General features: G+C 49.6%; 1 protein-coding gene across 9 annotated transcripts in view; it reads right to left on the bottom strand.

Annotated features, from left to right (window-relative positions):
- Positions 1 to 19,880, bottom strand: part of KDM2B (lysine demethylase 2B) — a 143,136-nt gene that overhangs the window by 8,905 nt on the left and 114,351 nt on the right. For 7 of the 9 annotated variants that reach the window (XM_053586978.1, XM_053586976.1, XM_053586975.1 and 4 more), the window contains 10 exons: positions 15,435 to 15,659; positions 6,814 to 6,957; positions 5,214 to 5,300; positions 4,775 to 5,044; positions 4,456 to 4,569; positions 3,732 to 3,770; positions 2,903 to 3,582; positions 1,959 to 2,122; positions 1,711 to 1,872; positions 254 to 472 (listed from right to left, as the gene is read on the bottom strand). In XM_053586978.1, coding sequence (XP_053442953.1) covers positions 254 to 472; positions 1,711 to 1,872; positions 1,959 to 2,122; positions 2,903 to 3,582; positions 3,732 to 3,770; positions 4,456 to 4,569; positions 4,775 to 5,044; positions 5,214 to 5,300; positions 6,814 to 6,957; positions 15,435 to 15,659 — 2,104 coding nt within the window. The remainder of the gene's footprint in view (positions 1 to 253; positions 473 to 1,710; positions 1,873 to 1,958; positions 2,123 to 2,902; positions 3,583 to 3,731; positions 3,771 to 4,455; positions 4,570 to 4,774; positions 5,045 to 5,213; positions 5,301 to 6,813; positions 6,958 to 15,434; positions 15,660 to 19,880) is intronic. The other 2 variants (XM_053586977.1, XM_053586974.1) reach the window with 1 other exon arrangement.

Raw genomic sequence — 19,880 nt, 5'->3', positions numbered from 1 at the left:
CAGAAACCACTGTTTTGTGTTAGCACTGCTATTAGTACTATTTTTTGGTAGCAATTATTACAAATCCAATAGTAACTTTTTTTTTAACGTGTGTTTCCCCTCTAGACTGGGCTGCCTGTCTCATTTATTGGTATTTCCTCACAATTAGCATTATAACCACATAATTGTGGGCATACAAACAGTTTTCAACAAATGTGAAACTTCTGGACCATCCCACAGGGTGGGGCACACCTGATGGGGGCTCCTGACTCACCTGACAGGTTGATCTCAGTTAAGGAGTCTCGGGTGGTGGTGCCAACAGCAGTGAGCAGGTTGATGGACTGGTCGGTGACGTGGTTACAGTAACTCAGGTGGAGCTTGGACAGCAAGGGCATGTGGCGGATAATGAGCCGCAGGGAAGCATCTGTGATGTCCAGGCCTGCCAGGCGCAACTCCACAATGTTCCGGAGCTTGCTCCGATTGTCCATCTGACCTGGTAGGACAAGAAGGAGAGGGCAACCTGTCAATCTGACGAGGGAGATTTGGTCATGCTGATATTAACACTCTAAAAGGCCTACTAGCCAGATATCACAACAGGATTGCATTTACCTCTGATGTGCTCCTCCCCAATATCAGAATTGCAACATTTAAAAATAAAATCCCAGGCTCGGCGTTCATACCACTGTGGTTACAGCACCAGCCACATACCAAGGCTGGCAGGTTTGAACCCAGCCTGGGCCTGCTGAACAACAATGATAACTGCCACAAAAAAGAGCTGGGCATTACAGTGGCTGCCTATAGTCCCAGCTACTTGGGAGGCTGAGGCAAGAGAATCACTTAAGCCCAAGAGTCTGAGGTTGCTGTGAGCTGTGACGCCATAGCACTCTATCAGGGTGACAGCTTGAGACTCTGTCTCAACAACAATACCAAAAACCAATGCTCAGCACCTGTAGCTCAGCAGCTAGGGTGCCAGCCACATTCACTGGAGCTGGTGGGTTCGAATCCAGCCTGGGCCTGCCAAACAAGAAAGACAACTACAACCAAAAAATAGCCAGGCATTGTGGTGGGCACCTGTAGTCCTCCAGCTACTCGGGAGGCTGAGGCAAGAGAATCGCCTAAGCCCAAGAGCTGGAGGTTGCTGTGAGCTGTGATGCCACACCACTCTACCAAGGGTGACAAAGTGAATACTCCGTCTCTAAAAAAAAATAAAATTAAAATTAAATAAATAAAAATAAAATTCTACATCGAAGTTTAGATTTCTATATTCACTTGATAAAGCATCTAGAAATACTAAGTCCACATTCCACCCAGCAGTAGTAGGCCAAGCAACAGGTCCCTATGGCCATTTAACTATTTGTGAGGAGCCCGGACTCAGGTAGCCCCACCTAGAAGGGCACCATCCTTGCCCCTGTCCTTGTCCAATAACATTGACCTAGCAGTCATGGAGGCTTGAAGCCAACGGAGTTAACAGAAAAGTAGCCAGATCCATGTAGAGCCCCCAGGAGTAGACTCCTCTAGTGCAAAGGAACCTCTGCCTTGTCCCGGTTCCCCACTGAACACACAGCAGCAGAAACTCATCCCTGTGTCCTCCAGGGAGGGGATGAGGCCTTAGTAGACTGGATGACAGACATACCAGTGAGGGTCTATGGTCAGATCCAGATCCAATAGCACAGCTCCATGACCCCACCCTCACATAACCCCCTTGAGCACAACTCCAGCCTGGCAACGCACCTGGTCTATTATCTGTGGGTGGAGACAGAAGATCCCGCATCTGGGCATCCTTTAGTCCTTCCACCCACTGGACATCCAGGGTCCGAAGCAAAGGACAGCTGGAGCTACAGAGGGCTGAGACCGCAATCCATGAGCAGCCCGACAGCACCAAGTCTCGGAGCCCTGGGGGGACAGAGAAGAGGGCATGGTCAGGTGACATGCCCTAGCCACCACCACTACATACTTGGGGTCCCTGGCCCCAGGCTGACCAGGCAAGCGGTTGATGAGCCAGCTCAGCTGCTTCTTGGAGATGTTGGTCCAGCTGAGGTCGAGGGAGACGGGCTGCCGCCGGATGATGCCACTCAGCATCAGGGGTGTGATGGACTTGCAGTGGTTCAAGTCGATGCGTGTCCACAACCGCTTATCGCAGCACCTGGGGATGGACCCAGCAAGGGAACATCATCTGTCAGAAGAGGGAGCCCCTGCCAGCTGTGGTAACCCTCCTCCACCTACCAACCCGTGAGGAACTCCTTAACTCAGCCCTCTGGACTCGTCTCTGTTTAGCACTCATCCTACACACATATGGACACTCTGCTTTGATGGCCACAGGCTTCCAGCTGGTACTTGCTGTCCATGAAGAATTTACTGTGGGCTTTACCTCCAAACAACCGCAAGAGGAAGGCCTGTCTGTGCATAAAGAACAGCCAAGGCCAAAAGACTGATTCATATCAAGCTGGGATTAGAGTCAGTAATAGGCACCCTTGTGCTTCACCTAGGTTAACTCCTAAAGCAGTGGTTCTCAACCTGTGGATAACGACCCCTTTGTAACAATGAAGATACATCCTGCATATCAGATATTTACATTACGATTCATAACGGTAGCAAAATTATAGTTATGAAGCAGCAACAAAAATAATTTTATGGTTGGGGGTCACCACAACATGAGGAACTGTATTAAAGTATCATGGCATTAGGAAGGTTGAGAACAACTGCCCTAAAGACAATACTTGGTCCTTATTTCACCTCCTAGGAAGCTAAATCAGGAAGCAAAACAGGGTCTCCTTCCCTGACAAGACCAGATTGGTAGCCACCCAGAACTCTGTGCAGAGCACAATTAAGCTGCACTGGGGACAGAGTATCACAAGTGACTCACAGGCCATTCCTGGTGCAGCCTGAGCCTTAACCTAGAGCCCAACAGAGGGCTGCCCCTCACCAGCGGTTCCAGGTCCTGCAGACCCGCATGCAGACACATAGGTCTTGGTGGCTGAGGTAGCTGAAGACGGCCATCCACACCTCCCTGTGCATGACATGGGCTGCCCCATCATCCAGGGGCAGCGAGTCGGGCGGGGGGCTAATGGGGGGTGGCCGGATCACATGGCGCTCCATCTGGATGCATTTGGGTGGGGACACAGAGGGTGGGGGCCGGGAGATGACACGGGGTGGGCTGCGTAGGCTGGGTCCCAGCTGGTGTCGTAGCTCCCGGGGGGTGCCATTGAGCCCCTTGCTGAAGCGGTGGGGGCGCTCACAGAGGCCCAGGGGCCGCTTGGGTTCCTCATTCTCACTCTCGGGCTCTGACTTGATGGGCTGGTGGTTCTCGTTGGCCAGGCTGCTCTCGGTTTTCTGGATTTCATGGTTGAGCTCTTTGCTCAGCTCCTTGCTCAGCTCCTTGTTGGGAAGCCGCCGTTTCCGGCGCATCTTCACCTTCTTTTTCTCCTCCGGACCCTCAGCTCCCTCAGTGCTGGGCCCAGCGGTGGGAGAACTGGAGCGTGAGTGGTCACTCTCCCTGGTCTCAGGGGGAGCCTCAGGCAGATCGTCCTCGGGTTCCTGCTTGAAGCGTCGGAGGGGCTTGTTGGCCAGTGCCATCCGGTCCTCCGTGTTCTTCCAGGACCGGCGCTGAGGGTGAGAGAAGGAGAGCAGGTCAGCTTCTAGGGCTCAGGGCTGCACCCACCCAAGGCCTCCTGCCCCTCTACCATGGAACTGTGGCCCAGGCAGCTCTGACCACTCTGGCCTAGGACACAAAGAGGGAGGGTGGAAAACAGTACCTTTTTCCTGAAAAGCTTATCTTCTTTGCCAGGTTTTAGCTGTCACGGGAAAGAAAGGATATGGAGCTTGCTCCTGGGGCTTATAGAACTTGGTCCCCTTACACCCAAGCCCACCATGAGCCCAGAGTCTCTAGGGTAGGGGCTGAAGGGTCATCTTCCCCACAAATGCCATCTCCTCACATCTGACCAACAGATGAGTAGGCCCTGCCTACTGCTTTCATGAAAAAAGCTAAAAGGAAGTAGGGGACTATGGCCGAATCATTCCCATCCAATTGCTCTCCCACCCTGGACAGACCCAGAGAAATGCAGCCACTCATTCAAATCAGCCCTGGCTCTGGAGCTGGTTTGGAGGACAGGCCTGTGGGCATTCCCAGCCAAGCTGGAAGGGCTGGAGCTTAGGGAAGAGACTCCAGGCGCCACCGTGTGGCTGGTGATGGCAAGGCCAGTGGGCGGAGCAGGGCCACCAGATCCTAGGATGTTTCCCAGACTCACAGGGCTTCCCGGAGGCTTGGATCCCAACTAGCTGAGGCTCTGTTACGGAGCTTGCTAGGCCCCACGCCAGAACCACAAGCTATAGCTCTGGGCCCAGGCCTGGGAAACCACTAGAAGAGGCGCCTCAGGAGAGTTGGCGGCACTGGGTTGGAGGACCAGTGGGGCAGGGTGGGGGACAGCCCAGGACTTGCAAGTCCCCAGGGCCTCAGGAGGGGGGCCGACGTGGGAGCACCTGCTGCTGGAAGTGAGTGAGACTGGATCTCCACCAAGGGCTGAGGCTGCTGCCTAGAGGGGGCCTCGGCGAGAGGTGAGAGGAGGAACCCGGGGATGTTTGAAGCGTCGAGGCCTAAAGGGGGTGGGAAGAGGAGTGACTCACTGGTTTTCCCCTCCTTTTTTTGGGCCAGGCTCTCAGGACTTAAGTGACCTGCTCAGGACAGCAAGAGGCCAGGCTCACGAGTCTTACCCACTGCCCATCCCCAACCCCTCCCTGCCCCCATCCCCGGGACCAGCCAGGCCACCCCCTCTACCATCCAGCTACTCCCGGTCCGTACTCGCTTGCGGCCACTGAGCTCTTGGGGCTTCTCATATTTCCGCTTCCTCCTCAGGTGCACGTCGTCAGACTTTCTACGTAGGATGCCATCTGGGGGCACCTTCTTGGGGTGCTCGTCCGACCTGCGCCGGGGCGCCTCCTCACACTCACCCCTCCGCTTGGCAGGCTCCTGCCCGTCCTTGATGTCCCGGTTCATCTTCTGCTCCTTGAGCAGGGAGCCAGGCAGATTTGAGGCGTACTTAAAGCCAGGGCCACGCTTTTGCTTGTAGGCCAAAAAAGAGAGAAGGAACAAACCTACTGTATATCTTTGGCCATGCCCTGTCCCTTCCCCAGGCCCACAGCACCCCACCTGCCTGACAATTCAAGGAGAGGCTGGTTCTAGCAAGGCCCAGGCCCGCCCCACTCCCGGCTGACCCTGGGACTTGGAGCCCAGCACTCACTTTCCCGGTCTTGCCGGCGTGGTTACACTTCGGACACTCCCAGCAGTTTGGAAGCTCGTCGTTGACCACACCCTCTGACTCCTTAATCTGTGAGGGACACACTGGGACTTAGCAAGCAGAGAAGGGCACAGGAAAGGGACCTCCTAGGCACATGGTTTCTCGAGGCATCTGCCAGAAACATCAACACTCCCCACTCCACGTCATGTCCATCCCACATCCAGCCTAAAAAACAAAGAGCTGCAAAGGGCTGGTAGAGATGAGCAGCTCTGGATTTAGGCCAGAGCTCCAATGCTGAACTTCTCTCAGTGACTCTCTGTGAGCAGGAGTCCTCTTCTATAAAACAGAGTCAACGTATCCATCTCACTAGGGGTTTGCAAGAATTCACTGAGATGACCAGGTAAAACTATGAGTTCAGGGCGGCGCCTGTGGCTCAGTGAGTAGGGTGAGTAGGTCCTCGTCCGAGGGTGGCGGGTTCAAGCCCAGCCCTGGCCAAACTGCAACCAAAAAATAGCCGGGCGTTGTGGCGGGCGCCTGTAGTCCCAGCTACTCGGGAGGCTGAGGCAGAAGAATCGCCTAAGCCCAGGAGTTGGAGGTTGCTGTGAGCCGTGTGACACCACAGCACTCTACCAAGGGCAATAAAGTGAAACTCTGTCTCTACAAAAAAAAAAACAAACAAACTATGAGTTCAAAGCCTGGCACACAGAAAGGACCTTCCAGAGCACTCTACTGGGTGCCAGGTGTGAATAAGTCAGACGTGGTTGTCCCTGCCCTCATGGAGCACTTGAGCTGGGAGAGAAGAGAGAAATAACCAAGCAATTGAAATGTGAGGGAATTTAAGCCCAGGAAACAGCACCACCCACTCCGGAGTGGTGTGTTCATGTGCGATTGTGATGCAGGAATGAGGGTCAAAACTCCCACCCCTGCTGGGATGGTGGTTGCCTCAAAGCTGAAGTATCCTTATAGCCAGGCCCACCCAGATCTCTGTAAAACACACAAGCATGCAAGGTTTGACACAGGGGCTGATGGGGGCTGTGCCAGGGATGACATTCTCTTGGGACAAAAGGTATATGCCAGCCCAGAGTGGTCTCTTCCTTTCAAAGATGAATCTACTGCCTAAGACAGAAGGGCACAGAACAATAGTCATTCCGCAGAAGGTAAGAGCTGCTCCAGGCACACTGGGAACAGGTTCCTGGTACAAAGGAACAGGAGGAATGCAGCCATCTGCTGTCTTAGGCCCCGCCCTCCCCAACCCAGGTCCTGTCCTCCCAGAAACCCAGAGCCAAGACTACAGCCAGCAACCCAGGTACCTGAAGTCTCTCTCTCTGGCCCAGGTGCAAACAAGCAGTCCATGTTTTCAATCTGCTAAGACTCTGATGTCTGGGGGGTGGGGGCTGGCATATGTTCATCCCCTCAAAGACAATGATGTCTGAACTGCTCTATACCCTTCCTGTCCTGGGCTCCTTACTTGACACATAGGAACATCCAGACTCAAGGAGAGTTATCGTGCCACCTGGGTCCCACTGCCTCAGCGGCAGTGTCTATCCCGAGGGATCAGCACCACCAGAGGCCCTGGGGTGGGGGGTGGGGTCAAGCTGTTCACCTTAAGGCATCCAGGGTGGATGATTTCATTGCAGATGGAGCACTCCATGAGCATGAGGTTAAATTTGCCTTCTTCCTCTTCCACTGTGTCTTCCTTCCCCGCCTCGCCACACACGAGGCACACGGCGGTGTGGGGCAGCACTGGCTGGGAGCCGGGAGAGCACAGACAAGTCAGTTGGGAGAGGAGGACATACCCCGGCCTGCCAGGAGATGTCAGAAAACTGGCCTAGGCATACTCAACTCATCCAAATACCTATCAGGCTACTACGCTGAGCACTGGGAACACAGCAATAAATCTCTGCCACCCTGAGCTTACATGTTAGTGGAAGGAGGCAGACAACATCAACAATAGAGCATGCTAGATAGAGATGAGGGATGTGGAGGAAATAATGCAGCAAGGGCAGGGCCGGGGTAGAGGATGGAAGGAAGGCTCAGGAAAGGCTTCACATTTGGAAAAAGTTTGTAGGAGCTGGGGTGGACACCCAGCTGAGATCCCCGTGGGGCTGAGGCTGTGCGTCACCAATGAGTCAAAGCAGAGCCACAGACTGCAAGGTCCCCAATACCTTTAAAGGGAGGTCTATGAGGTCCAAACTATCTTCAGAAGAGAAGACATTGTTTGCCTTTTGTACAGCGTTGATATTCCCACTGGTGGGTAGAACTGCTGGCCCCTTAGCACTAGTCAAGGCAGGGCCCCCTAGTGTACGAGAAGTCAGGGGCCAACTCATGGCCACTTTCATTTAAGGATGTCCTTAATGAAGCAGTAGAAATTATTAATTTTATGAAAACCTAGACCTTGAGTACATACCCTTTACATATTCTGTATAAAAGAAAAAAGCATGCATTAAGCACTTCTGCACGCTGAAAGACACTGGTTATTGAATGAAAGGCACCTATGACTAAGCTGGGAGCTGAAATGGCCACATTCTCCACAGATCGTTTTAAAAGTATGAGTGAGGCTAAGGCGCTTGTACCTCAGTGGCTAGGGCGCCCGCCACATATACCACGGCTGGTGGGTTCGAACCCAGCCTGGGCCTGCCAAACAATGACAACTATAAGAAAAAATTATCTGGGCATTGAGACGGGTGCCTGTAGTCCCAGCTACTTGGGAGGCTGAGGCAGGAGAATCGCTTAAGCCCAAGAGTTTGAGATTGTTGTGAACTGTGAACCCATGGCACTCTACCGGGGGCAACATAGTGAGACTCTGTCTCAAAAATAAATAAATAAAGTATAACTTTTGTAAAAGTATAAAAGTATAAAAACCCTGTGGGTACTGGCATATTTTTATGAAGATGAAAGAAGTAAGCCTGTCATTTCCAGAAAAATAACTCATGGCATTTGTTACAAATCACAAAACTCAATTTTTTTTAAATATTTCTAAAAATTGTTGTAATTTTGTGTTATATATGATTATGCGTGTATGTTTAGCTCTAAGTCAACAATAGCTAAAAAAATTTCAGTTTTTGAATAAAAATTAGATTTTTAGAAAACTCAATGAGCCACCAGAAACTGAATGAGCACTTCAGAATGAGGAAGATTTTTTTGGACCAAATCAGGGGTGATATTAACAAATGGGATTAAAAAAAATTGCTATGATGTCACATAGCAGTATTTAGAAAATTTGTCCAACTCAGGGGGCCAATATTTTCCAAATGGCCAATGCCTGATGTTACAACATCATCCATGAGGAAATGAGCTATTCAAAGGGCCAGACTGATGACTTTTAATGCAACAATATGAAAAGTTCATTGATACAGTTTCAGATTCCACATTGTAACTAACCTTTAAGAAACTGCCCCCTGTTGAGTTCTGGTCAAGTATCTGAACATCCATGGCTATCTAAAAAGGCTATTAACATACTCTCCTCTCTTTTCCAACTACTATGTACCTACGTCAGGCCTATTTTCCTTATCCCTCCAAAACGTCACAACAGATGAAATGTCTAGGTCTTTTCTAATGAACCAGACATAAAAGAGATTTATAAAAAAATAAAATAATGCCATTCTTACTAATTATTTTTGTTTTAGAAAGTATAGGGTGGTGCCTGTGGCTCAGTGAGTAGGGCGCCAGCCCCATATGCTGAGGGTGGCGGGTTCGAACCCGGCCCCGGCCAAACTGCAACAAAAAAAATAGCAGGGCGTTGTGGCAGGCACCTGTAGTCCCAGTTACTCAGAAGTCTGAGGCAAGAGAATTGTCTAAGCCCAAGAGCTGGAGGTTGCTGTGAGCTGTAACACTACAGCATTCTACTGAGGGTGACAAAGTGAGACTCTGTCTCTAAAAAAAAAAAAGAAAAAGAAAGTACAAATATTTCTATTCCTCATAAAAATGTTACTTCTATTAACATATAATAAGTTTGTTATTTTTCTTTTTTTCTTTTTTTTTTTTTTTTTTGTAGAGACAAGAGTCTCACTTTATGGCCCTTGGTAGAGTGCCCTGGCATCACACAGCTCACAGCAACCTCCAACTCCTGGGCTTAAGCGATTCTCTTGCCTCAGCCTCCCGAGTAGCTGGGACTACAGGTGCCCGCCACAGCACCCGGCTATTTTTTTGTTGCAGTTTGGCCGGGGCTGGGTTTGAACCCACCACCCTCGGCACATGGGGCCGGCGCCCTACTCACTGAGCCACAGGTGCCGCCCGAGTTTGTTATTTTTCAAATGAATTAAATATTTTAAAAATTTCTCAGTTTTCATTTGTAATACAGTAAATATTAATAAATAGCCCACAAAAATGAAAGTCCCTTGGGGTCCTCATAATTTATGAGAGCATAAAGGGGTCTCAAGATCACAAAGTTTTAAGAACTGACATACCTGACTGTAAAGCCTTTAAGGACCGTGTCCAGATGGGCCTTATTCCTCCCTTTGTATACCCGACCCCCTTCCTCAGTGATGGAGAGAGAGTACAATTTTTAGTAAACTGCTTTAGAGGAGCTTTGAGTAAGCTGGGATATATATTTTGCTGAGAAGTAAAAAAGACTTCATAAAATGACACAAACATTTGAATTCAAACAAATAGAACACTGAAGGTAAACCAGCCTTATTCATTCAACAAACACCAAATGAACATCTGCTACAGCCTAAAACAAGGTCCTGAGGGATGCAGGAGTGAGGAAGACAGCTGTTGCCCTTGAGATATTTGGGAAGACAAAGAAAACATGGAAAAGTTATGTCCAAGCATTACCATAAGCAGCATAAGCTGATTTCTGAAGGATTTGGAGGACAGGGCAGAGAGGAAAGAAGCGGAAAGGCAGAGGGGCCTCAAGGTGAGCAAGGACAAAGGTGCCTCTGCAGAACAGGCCAGGCCGAATGGGGCAGGCTGCTGCTGGGGGTGCCAAGTTGGGCACGGTCCATGGTGGCCAGAAGAGCATCATCTGTGGTGGGGTGGAAGGGTGAGGCCTGACAAGAAGCAGTATGGAGGCAGCACCGCAGGTGAAGCACTACAGAGATCCAGAAAGAGGGGGAGAAACCTGTGGAGGCAGCTCTAGAGACAGGGAGCAAAGGGAAGAGTCGGGCTGGTCACAGCAAGAGGAAGACTCCGGCACATGGAAGGCCAGGAAAGGAAAGGTGGGCCTGCATGTGTCACAGGTGGGCAAATCATGGAGCAAATGCCCCAACAAAGTAGAAAGGCTAGAAGAAGAATAGGAAGGGCCCCGAGAGCCTGGCTGAGGCTGGATTTGCTTTCAGCTTAAGAAGCCACATCAAGATACAGAAGAGGAGATGCACGAAAGCAGTTTCCTAAAATAATGCCCAAGAGGAAAAGAGTTGTGGATTCACTGCTGACACACTAAGTTTTAGGTGACACTGTTCTTAAAACCAAGTGCCTACAGACAAACTCTCTTAAGTCCAAAGGTCACATGAACTGTCTCTCCTAAAATATGCATTTGTGCATGTGCTCAGACAAAAATCGTTACTCAGTCTCAGGAGGGATGCAAGGAGTTGTGCAAGTCCCCTTAAACTCAGATTTTCTTCAATAAAATTTATCCTGCCTCTTCTTCCACCTCCTCCACCTCTTTATCCTCTGTCACTCTGAGACAGCAAGACCATCCCCCTCCTCTCCTTCCTCCTCCTCAGCCTACGCAATGTGAAGACAAGATGAAGACCTTTACAAATTCCCTAAAATCCATTCAGACATCCTACAGTTCAGGCACCAATCAAAAATACAAGCAGTGAAACTTAAAAAATTCTACAGCAAAGGAAAGAATCAACAGAATGAAAAGACAACCTGCAAGACAGGAAAAAATACTTACAAGCCATGTATCTGATAAGCAGTTTCTATCCAGAATATATAAAGTATTTTTATAACTCAACAATTTAAAAAAGCCCAAAAAGTTCAATAGGCTTGGCACCTGTAGCATAGCGCCAGCCACATACACTGAGGCTGGTGGGCTCAAACCCGGCCTGGGCCAGCTAAAACACGATGACAACTGCAACAAAAAATAGCTGGGCATTGTGGCGGGTGCCTGTAGTCCCAGCTACTTGGGAGGCGACATAGTGAGGGCGACATAGTGAGACTCTGTCTCAAAAAAGAAAATAATGGGCTAATAGACATTTCTACAAAGAAGATACACAAATGGCCAAAAAGCACATGAAAAGATACTCAACATCACTAATCATCAAAGAAATGTAAATCCAAACCACAATGAGGTTATCACCTCGTACACATTAGGATGACTATTCTCAAAAACAAACAAGTATGCAAAGCAAACAAAAAAACACACAAAATAACAAGCATGGGCGAGGATGTGGAGAAACAGGAACCCTTCTGATATGCTAGGGGGAACACAGAACAGCACAGGTGTTAAGGAAAACAGTATGCAGATTCCTTAAAAAATTAAAAATGGAATGACCATAAGACTTAGCAACCCCACTTCTGGGTGTACAAGTTGATTCTTGAACAACATGGGCTTGAGTTGTGCAAGTCCCCTTAAACTCAGATTTTCTTCAATAAAATTTATCCTGCCTCTTCTTCCACCTCCTCCACCTCTTTATCCTCTGTCACCCTGAGACAGCAAGACCATCCCCCTCCTCTCCTTCCTCCTCCTCAGCCTACGCAATGTGAAGACAAGATGAAGACCTTTACAATGATCTATTATCACTTAACAAACAGTAGATATATTCTCTCTTCCTTGCAATTTCTTTTTTTTCTTTTTTTTTTAAGAGACAGAATCTTACAGCTCACAGTAACCTTCAGCTCTTGGGCTTAGGTGATTCCCTTGTCTCAGCCTCCCAAGTAGCTGGGACTACAGGCACCCACCACAACGTCTGGCTATTTTTCTGTTGCAGTTTGGCCGGGGCCAGGTTTGAACATGCCACCCTTGGTATATGGGGACGGCCCCCTACTCACTGAGCCACAGGCGCCGCCCCTTCCTTGCAATTTCTTAATGTCATTTTTTTTCTGAGACAGAGTCTAACACTGCTGCCCTAGGTAGAGTGCCCTGGTGTCAGAGCTCATAGCAACCTCAAACTCCTGGGTTCAAGCGATCCTCTTGCCTCAGCCTCCCGAGTAGCTGGGACTAGCCTACTACAAAGCCCACTGATTTTTCTATTTTTAGCAGAAACAAGGGTCTCAGTCTTGCTCAGGCTGGTCTCAAACTTTTTTTTTTTTTTGAGAAAGAGTCTCACTATGTTGCCATTGGTACAGTGCCATGGCGTCACAGCTCACAGCAACCTCGAACTCCTGGGCTTAAGTGATTCTCTTGCCTCAGCCTCCCAAGTCCAAGCTGGGACTACAGGTGACCACCACAATGCCCTGCTATTTTTTTGTTATTGTTGTTACTGTTGTTTAGGAGGCCTGGGCCAGGTTCGAACCCGCCAGCCCCGGTGTATGTGGCCAGCGCCCTAATCATTGAGCTGCGGGTGCCAAGCCTGGTCTCAAACTTCTGAGCCCAGGCGGTCCACCCAGCTCAGCCTCCAAGAGTGCTAGGATTACAGGCATGAGCCACCATGCCCAGCCCTCTTGATATCATTGTTTTTCTAGCTTACTTTATTGTAAAAACACAGAAAATATATCACATATGTGTTAACTTCCTACTATCAGTAAGGCTTCTGGCCAACAGTAGGCTATTAGCAATAAAGTTTTCAGAGAATTAAAAGTTATACATAGATTTCTGACTGTGTGGAAGGCTGGCATCCCTAAACCCTACTTTGTTCAAAGGTTAACTATATATCCAGAAGAATTAAAAATAGGATTTCAAAGAAATATTTGCATAGTCTTGTCTACTGCAGCACTATTCACAATAGCCAAGAGGTGGGAAGCAACCTAAATGTCCTTCAGCCAAAGAATGAATAAAGAAAATACAGTATATACATAAAACAATTTTTTTTTTTCATTTGAGTCAGTTTTTTTTTTTTTTTTTTAGAGACAGAGTCTCACTTTATGGCCCTCGGTAGAGTGTCATGGCCTCACACAGCTCACAGCAACCTCCAACTCCTGGGCTTAAGCGATTCTCTTGCCTCAGCCTCCCGAGTAGCTGGGACTACAGGCGCCCGCCACAACGCCCGGCTATTTTTTTGTTGCAGTTTGGCCAGGGCCGGGTTTGAACCCGCCACCCTCGGTATATGGGGCCGGCGCCTTACGGGTGAGCCACAGGCACAGCTCCATTTGAGTCAGTTTTAATTCAATAAACTGGAATATTATTCAGCCTTTAAAAAGAAGGAAATTCTAGGGTGGGCACAGTGGCTCATGCCTATAATCCTAGCACTCTGGGAGGCGGAGGCAGGTGGATTGCCTGAGCTCACAGGTTCAAGACCAGACTGAGCAACAGTAAGACTCTGTTTCTACTAAAAATAGAAAAACTGAGGCAAGAGAATTGCTTTAGCCCAAGAGTTGGAAGTTGCTGTGAGCTGTGACTGCTACAGCTCTACCCAAGGCAACAGCTTGAGACTCTATCTTAAAAAAAAAAAAAAAAAAAATGCTAGGCACATGTGGCTCAAGCGGCTGGGGCACAAGCCACATACACTGGAGCTGGCAGGTTCAAATCCAGCCCAGGCCCGCCAAACAACAATGACAACTACAACCAAAAAAATAGCTGGATGTTGTGGTGGGCGCCTGTAGTCTCAGCTACTTGGGAGGCTGAGACAGGAGAATCGCTTAAGCCCAAGAGTTTGAGGTTGCTGTGAGCTGTGATGCCACAGCACTCTACCCAGGGCAACAGCTTGAGACTCTTGTCTAAAAAAAAGGCTCGGCACCTGTAGCTCAAGTGGCTAAGGTGCCAGCTACATACACCTGAGCTGGGGGGTTCAAATCTAGCCTGGGTCCACCAAACAACAATGATGGTTGCAACCAAAAAATAGCTGGGCGTTGTGGCAGGCACCTGTAGTCCCAGCTACTTGTGAGGCAGAGGCAGGAGAGTTGCTTGAGCCCAGGAGTTGGAGGTTGCTGTGAGCTGTGATGCCACAGCACTCTACCCAGGGCGACAGCTTGAGGCTTTGTCTCAAAAAAAAAAAAAAAAGAAGGAAATTCTATTATATGCTACAACCTGGGAAAACCTTGAGGATATTATGGCAAGGGAAATAAGCCAGTTACAAAAGGACAAGTATTGCCATGATTCCGCTTCTATGTGTTACCCAGAATAATCAAACTCTGGAAACTGAAAATGGAATGAAGAGTGCAAGGGGCTGGAGTAACTGTTCCATAGGTTCAGACTGGTTTCAGTTTTGTAAAATGAAAGTTCTGAACATTGGCTACACAACAATGCACCTATTGTTAATACTACTATATTTCACACTAACGAATTTCATGTTCTGGTTTTTTGTACCACAGTTAAAAACTCAAGACATACACAGTGTGTGCATGAAGACAGAAGGACAAGGCACATCTGGGCTTGGAGGGGTGGCAGCTGGGGAGAAAGGCTCATCCTGTGCCAGGCTGGGCCTGTGGGCATACTCGCTGAGCCTAGAAATCCTATCCCTCCCACTAAGCCTTTTTCACAGGGAATGACTGTTCTTATTGGGAGGACCAGGGGGCCCTTGGGGAGCAGTGCATATGGGTGGTGTGGGTGGATTAAAAGGCAAACTCAGGACCATGCCAAGTTGCAAAGTACACATCCATCACCGTGTGCTGCGGGCAAGTCCAGCAGCCCTGGGCCACAACTGAAGACAAGGTGAGTGGGTCTCGAAGGGCCAGCTGGGCTCTCCAGGTCCCAGCTCCTCAGCACCATAAATCACTCCTCTTTGTCTGGGGCAGCCCCCTCAGGAGGGGCCCTGACCTTCCACCCAGACCTCTGACTTTAAAGGCAGAATAGGAAGGAAGGAAGTCAGGAACTAGAATCATCATGAACTGGACCATAAATGTTGGCAATGGGGTCACAGACAGGACAGGCTGCCTTGACATCTTTAATGGCAGAGATTTCAAAGTACTTGGCTCATCTTGGGAAGGAAGAGTTTTAAGACCATCAGACTCTGAAGAAATAGATGCTTGCTCAAGCAGGACAGCCTTAAGTCTAGTATCAGGGATGTGAAAACAGCCCTGGCCTAAGCCCCCTTTCTTTCCACAGGAAGACCTCTCAGTTTCTGTAGTTACAACTTTTCTTTATGTGGAGGGGCTGGACGGACCAACAAGCTGATGGACATATAGTCCTCATGCAAGAGGAGGGGAGACCCGGGAGTCCTGAGAAGAGCCCATACTCACCGCGATGCACTGACGCATGATGCAGCTTTGCTTCATCCGGCCAGGTCCCCCGAATTTCTTCATGTCCTTGCAGAAGTGGCACTCTCCGCACTCCGTCCGCAGGCAAGCCTCGCACTTGCGGCATCGCGTCCGGCGCCGGCGAGCTCCTGCAGTTGTCCGGTTGGCGGCCAACTTCACTGCAGAGGCTGGGCCCAGCTTTCCCTTGGGCCGACCCACAGCCCGGTTCTACAGGAGAACAGACAAGATGGGTCAGCTGGGAGGCTGTGGGAGCTGCCAGACTCCTGGGAGAGGGTGTTACGGGCTGAACTGTGACCCCCAGGAAGATAAGTCAAGTCCTAAACCCTGGCACCTCAGAATGTGACCTTATTGGAGATGGGCTTTACAGAGCTAATTAGGCTGAATGAGGTCACTCAGGTGAGTCCTCTCCACCATGGCTGGTGTCCATATCAAGGGGAAAATTTGGACACAGAGACACACACACACGTGAAGACACAGGGGGAAGACAGCTACATGACTAGAGCCTGGTCTATAAGCCAGTAAGTGTCAAGCATTGTCAGCAGCCACCAGAAGCAGGAGGTGGCAAGGGAGGATCCTCCCTAGAGACTGCAGAGCAAGCACGGCCCTGCCCACCCAACAACTTGATTTCAGACTTCTGGCTTTCAGACTTGTGAGACAATAAATATTTATTATTTTAAGCCATTGGTTACGGTAACTCTAGAAACCTGCTACAGAGGACATCTTGCTTCAGATGGTGGCAGCAGGCCTGGGCTCAAGACCCCTCCATGGCTCTATGTACTGGATAGGCCTGTGTCTACCTTTCTGGCCTCCTCTTGCTCTTGGTTGTGCTATATTTCCCTAGAAAGGCCACACAGGGCCACACAGTTGGGATTCTGTTCCCTCTACCAGGAACACTGTCTCCCTCCTCACTCCACTTGGCTAATGCCCACTCTCCCCACAGGACTAGGTCATGTACTGCTTCCTCCTGGAAGTCCCCTCCACCCACCCGCACTGGGCTCGGGTCTCCACTGTGGGTCCTGCCAAAGCTCTGATAACCATAATCACTGTCCTTGCACTGTCTTCCCTTTGAGACAAAGGCACAGAGGGGCACTCACCACCTGTTGTCTTGTCCACCACTGTGTCACTACGAGATGGGCAGGTACACAGAAGGTGTTCAACAAACCAAACCCACCCTGGGGAGAATGGGATAGTACAGTGCCCCAACTCTCACATCTACCCTAGATGTGCTTCCCTGTGACTCAGAATAGAGACAGCTCAGTGAACAGAGAGCAGGGCTCAATGCCAAGCCACAGGTACTGCCCTCTGGTCCTGGCCACCAGTTCCAGAGTCTCCTGAAAGCCTGGGATCCATGGTGAAGCCTCTAAACCAGCTGATGAGGACGCTGTCCAGGGAGGTCCCCTGCCTGTTGGGGATCTGCAGCGGGAAGAACAGCATAGGAGAGTTTATCTTTTTTTTTGAGAGAGACTCACTCTGTTGCCCTCAGTAGAGTGTCATGGCATCACAGCTCACAGCAACCTCCAATTCTTGGGCTTAAGTGATTCTCTTGCCTAGCCTCCCAAGTAGCTGGTAATATAGGCGCCCACCACAACGCCTGGCTATTTTTGTTGCAGTTGCCAATGCTGTTTTAGCTGGCCAGGGCTGGGTTCGAACCCACCACCCTTGGTATATGGGACTGGCGTCCTACCCACTGAGCACAGGTGCCACCCAGGAGAGTTTATCTTGTCTGAAGCACCTTTCTGAAGAGTTTGAGTTTGCTGAGAAATGGTAAGCCCCTTTGTCAGGGAGACACATCCCTGCTCCTGAAACCATTAAAGCCCCTTTTAGCTCACTCAACAATCTCAGTTAACCCCCTCCCCTTTTTTTGAGACAGGGTCTCACTGTGTCACCTGGGCTGGAGTACAGTGACATCATCATAGCTCACAGCAGCCTCAGATTCCTGGGGCTCATGCAATCCTCCTGCCCTTGCCTCCCAGAATGCTAGGATTATAAGCATGAGCCACTATGGGCCCAATCCCTTTAATTTTAGTTTGTCATACCTGAATTCCCCAAACAAAACCCCATCCTTCTATTAATCTGTGGACCTAAAAGAGTTGCTACTCTTAATACCCCACAATAGTAAAGAGGGTCCTCCTGTCAGGGACCCCACATACACACACAGCACACACAACTCCCCAACACTAGTGCTGCCTAGAAACACCCAACTGCAAGGAAAGAAAAACAGTCTGCCTTCCTCCACAAATACAGCCTTACCAGTGCAGCATTTCCTGCAAGCAGCCACCAACCTCACACGCCACCCTCTCAGAGCCGGCACCTAAGTGTACTTCCCTCAGATTCACAACAGCCAACAGCAGTGAAGGGAGCTTTGAGGCCCCTGCTGGCCCAAGTACCCACCTCAGGGAGTGCTGTGCTGGGTCGCTATCCCACTCACCCTGCCTTGACACCCCGGAGAGGAAAGGGAAACTACCCAGGTGGGGGACTGTCACAGCCACCCACCCGTCCCTCTATGGCATCCTGGATCGTCACCAGTGAGCAACGAGGTAAGGCAGGCCCCTGGCTGAAGAGCTGCCCATAAGCAAGCCTGCCACCAACCTGCCACTCAGGAAAGGAGCAACACAAGTTGCTCTTCCATCAAGCAGCAAAGTGTTCTGCGGCCTCTGCTCACCATTCCTAATGGTAGGTTGGGGCACCACAGTTGCACTTGAACAGGCCATCACTAAAAGACTGGTGGGCCGGGGCGGCGCCTGTGGCTCAAGGAGTAGGGCGCCAGTCCCATATGCCGGAGGTGGTGAGTTCAAACCCAGCCCTGGCCAAAAAAAAAAAAAAAAAAGATCATAAAAGACTGGTGGGCCAATCAGCTCAGGTCTGGCTGCCCCAGGAAGAAATAAAACAAGCTCAGTTGTTACTGCTTTCTGGATTTGAAAACAGTGCATAAGGGACCATGGGCCTGAAAGTTGAGCAGTTGACCAAGAGCAACAAAGAATGCTGAGAGGAAGTGACAATGACAGGGACCCCAGCAGTGGTGATGGTAGGTATTTTCTGAGCACCCACTATGTACAGACACCATGGCCATCATTTCACATAGGATGTTACCTAATTTTAGCCACACTCTGAACACTATAAACGACAGCAGATAGGGGTGCAAAGTGGGGTGAGAGGCCCACAGCTCCACCGAGACTGCCAAATCCCCTCAGAAGGAGTTCACAGCTGGTGCCACAATGCCCTTAGTACGAAGAGTACCAAGAGGTGCACAGAAGCACAGCTACTTCCAGAGAAGTAGAAACCCACAGAGGTTTTCCCCTCTCTTCCCAGCCCACAACACTTTCTGATTCTGCCCATCCAAAGGGCAGGTGTCTGTCCTGTTACCAACTCACTCCTCAAATTCCTGAAAGACAAAAGATGTTGAGCAGCTTCTGAGGCCTTGAGGCAAGTGCAGAGTGGCTAGCTCATGGGCCACCCCCACCAGAAACAAAACTCAAACTCTCATGTTGAGCTGGAGATTCTAAAGACCAAGTTCGCTGGTGAAAAACTGAAAAAATTCCAAGAGTCCAAAGGAACGTCAGGTATTGGTGACCAAAGAGCGCCTCCAGTCTTGCTAGCCCTGAGGACAGCACTGGGCCAACCTAGCCAGGGTCACAAGGCTTGTAAGTCACTGTGCAACCAGGCCACCTGCTTATGAGTCCCAAAACATGTTCCCATCCAAAGCATTTTTCACGGGTATGGTGGCTCATGTTTGTAATCCTAGCATTTTTGGGAGGCTGAGGTGGGTGGACTGTTTGAGCTCAGGAGTTCAAGACCAGCCTGAGCAAGAATGAGACCCCGTTTCTACTAAAAATAGAATAGCTAGCTGGGTATTATGACAGATGCCTATAGTCCCAGCTACTTGGGAGGCTGAGGCAAGATCACTTGAGCCTAACAGTTTGAGATTTCTGAGAGTTATGATGATGCCATGGCACTATGCGGAGGGTGACAGTGTTAAGACTCTGCAAAAAAAAAAAATTTTTTTTTAAATACGCAAAAGTAGCATTTTTCTAACCTATAGAAAACAGACAACCTGGAACTTGATGGCAGCTGAAACATACTTGAAAATGACAGAGCAAGTGACAAATGACATTTTGAAAGAAGAGGTGTAAGAAGCCGCTGTTGAAGACCTGGCTGTTACCCTCTCTACCCGCTGTCAAATCAAGATAGAAAACCTTTTGCTGCCTGCAACTTCTTAAGCCAACCTCTATAGGAAGTGGTCCCTAGCTGGCTTGTCAAGACTAAGCTGGGCAACAGAGAAATGCAGGATCCCTATAAAGCCCACGAAAGACATCAACGGTAAGAAAGGCATCTGAGGGTCTCTATGAAGACATCCAACTGGAACTCTGACGAACCAACCAAGAAACCAGGTGATGGCAAAGAAAGAGAAAATGACACTAAAGAGGACAA

This window comes from Nycticebus coucang, chromosome 4 (assembly GCF_027406575.1).
Source record: "Nycticebus coucang isolate mNycCou1 chromosome 4, mNycCou1.pri, whole genome shotgun sequence".
Taxonomy (NCBI): Eukaryota; Metazoa; Chordata; class Mammalia; order Primates; family Lorisidae; genus Nycticebus; species Nycticebus coucang.
The sequence above is the reverse complement of the archived record's forward strand: the minus strand, read 5'-3'. Positions and strand labels throughout refer to the sequence as shown.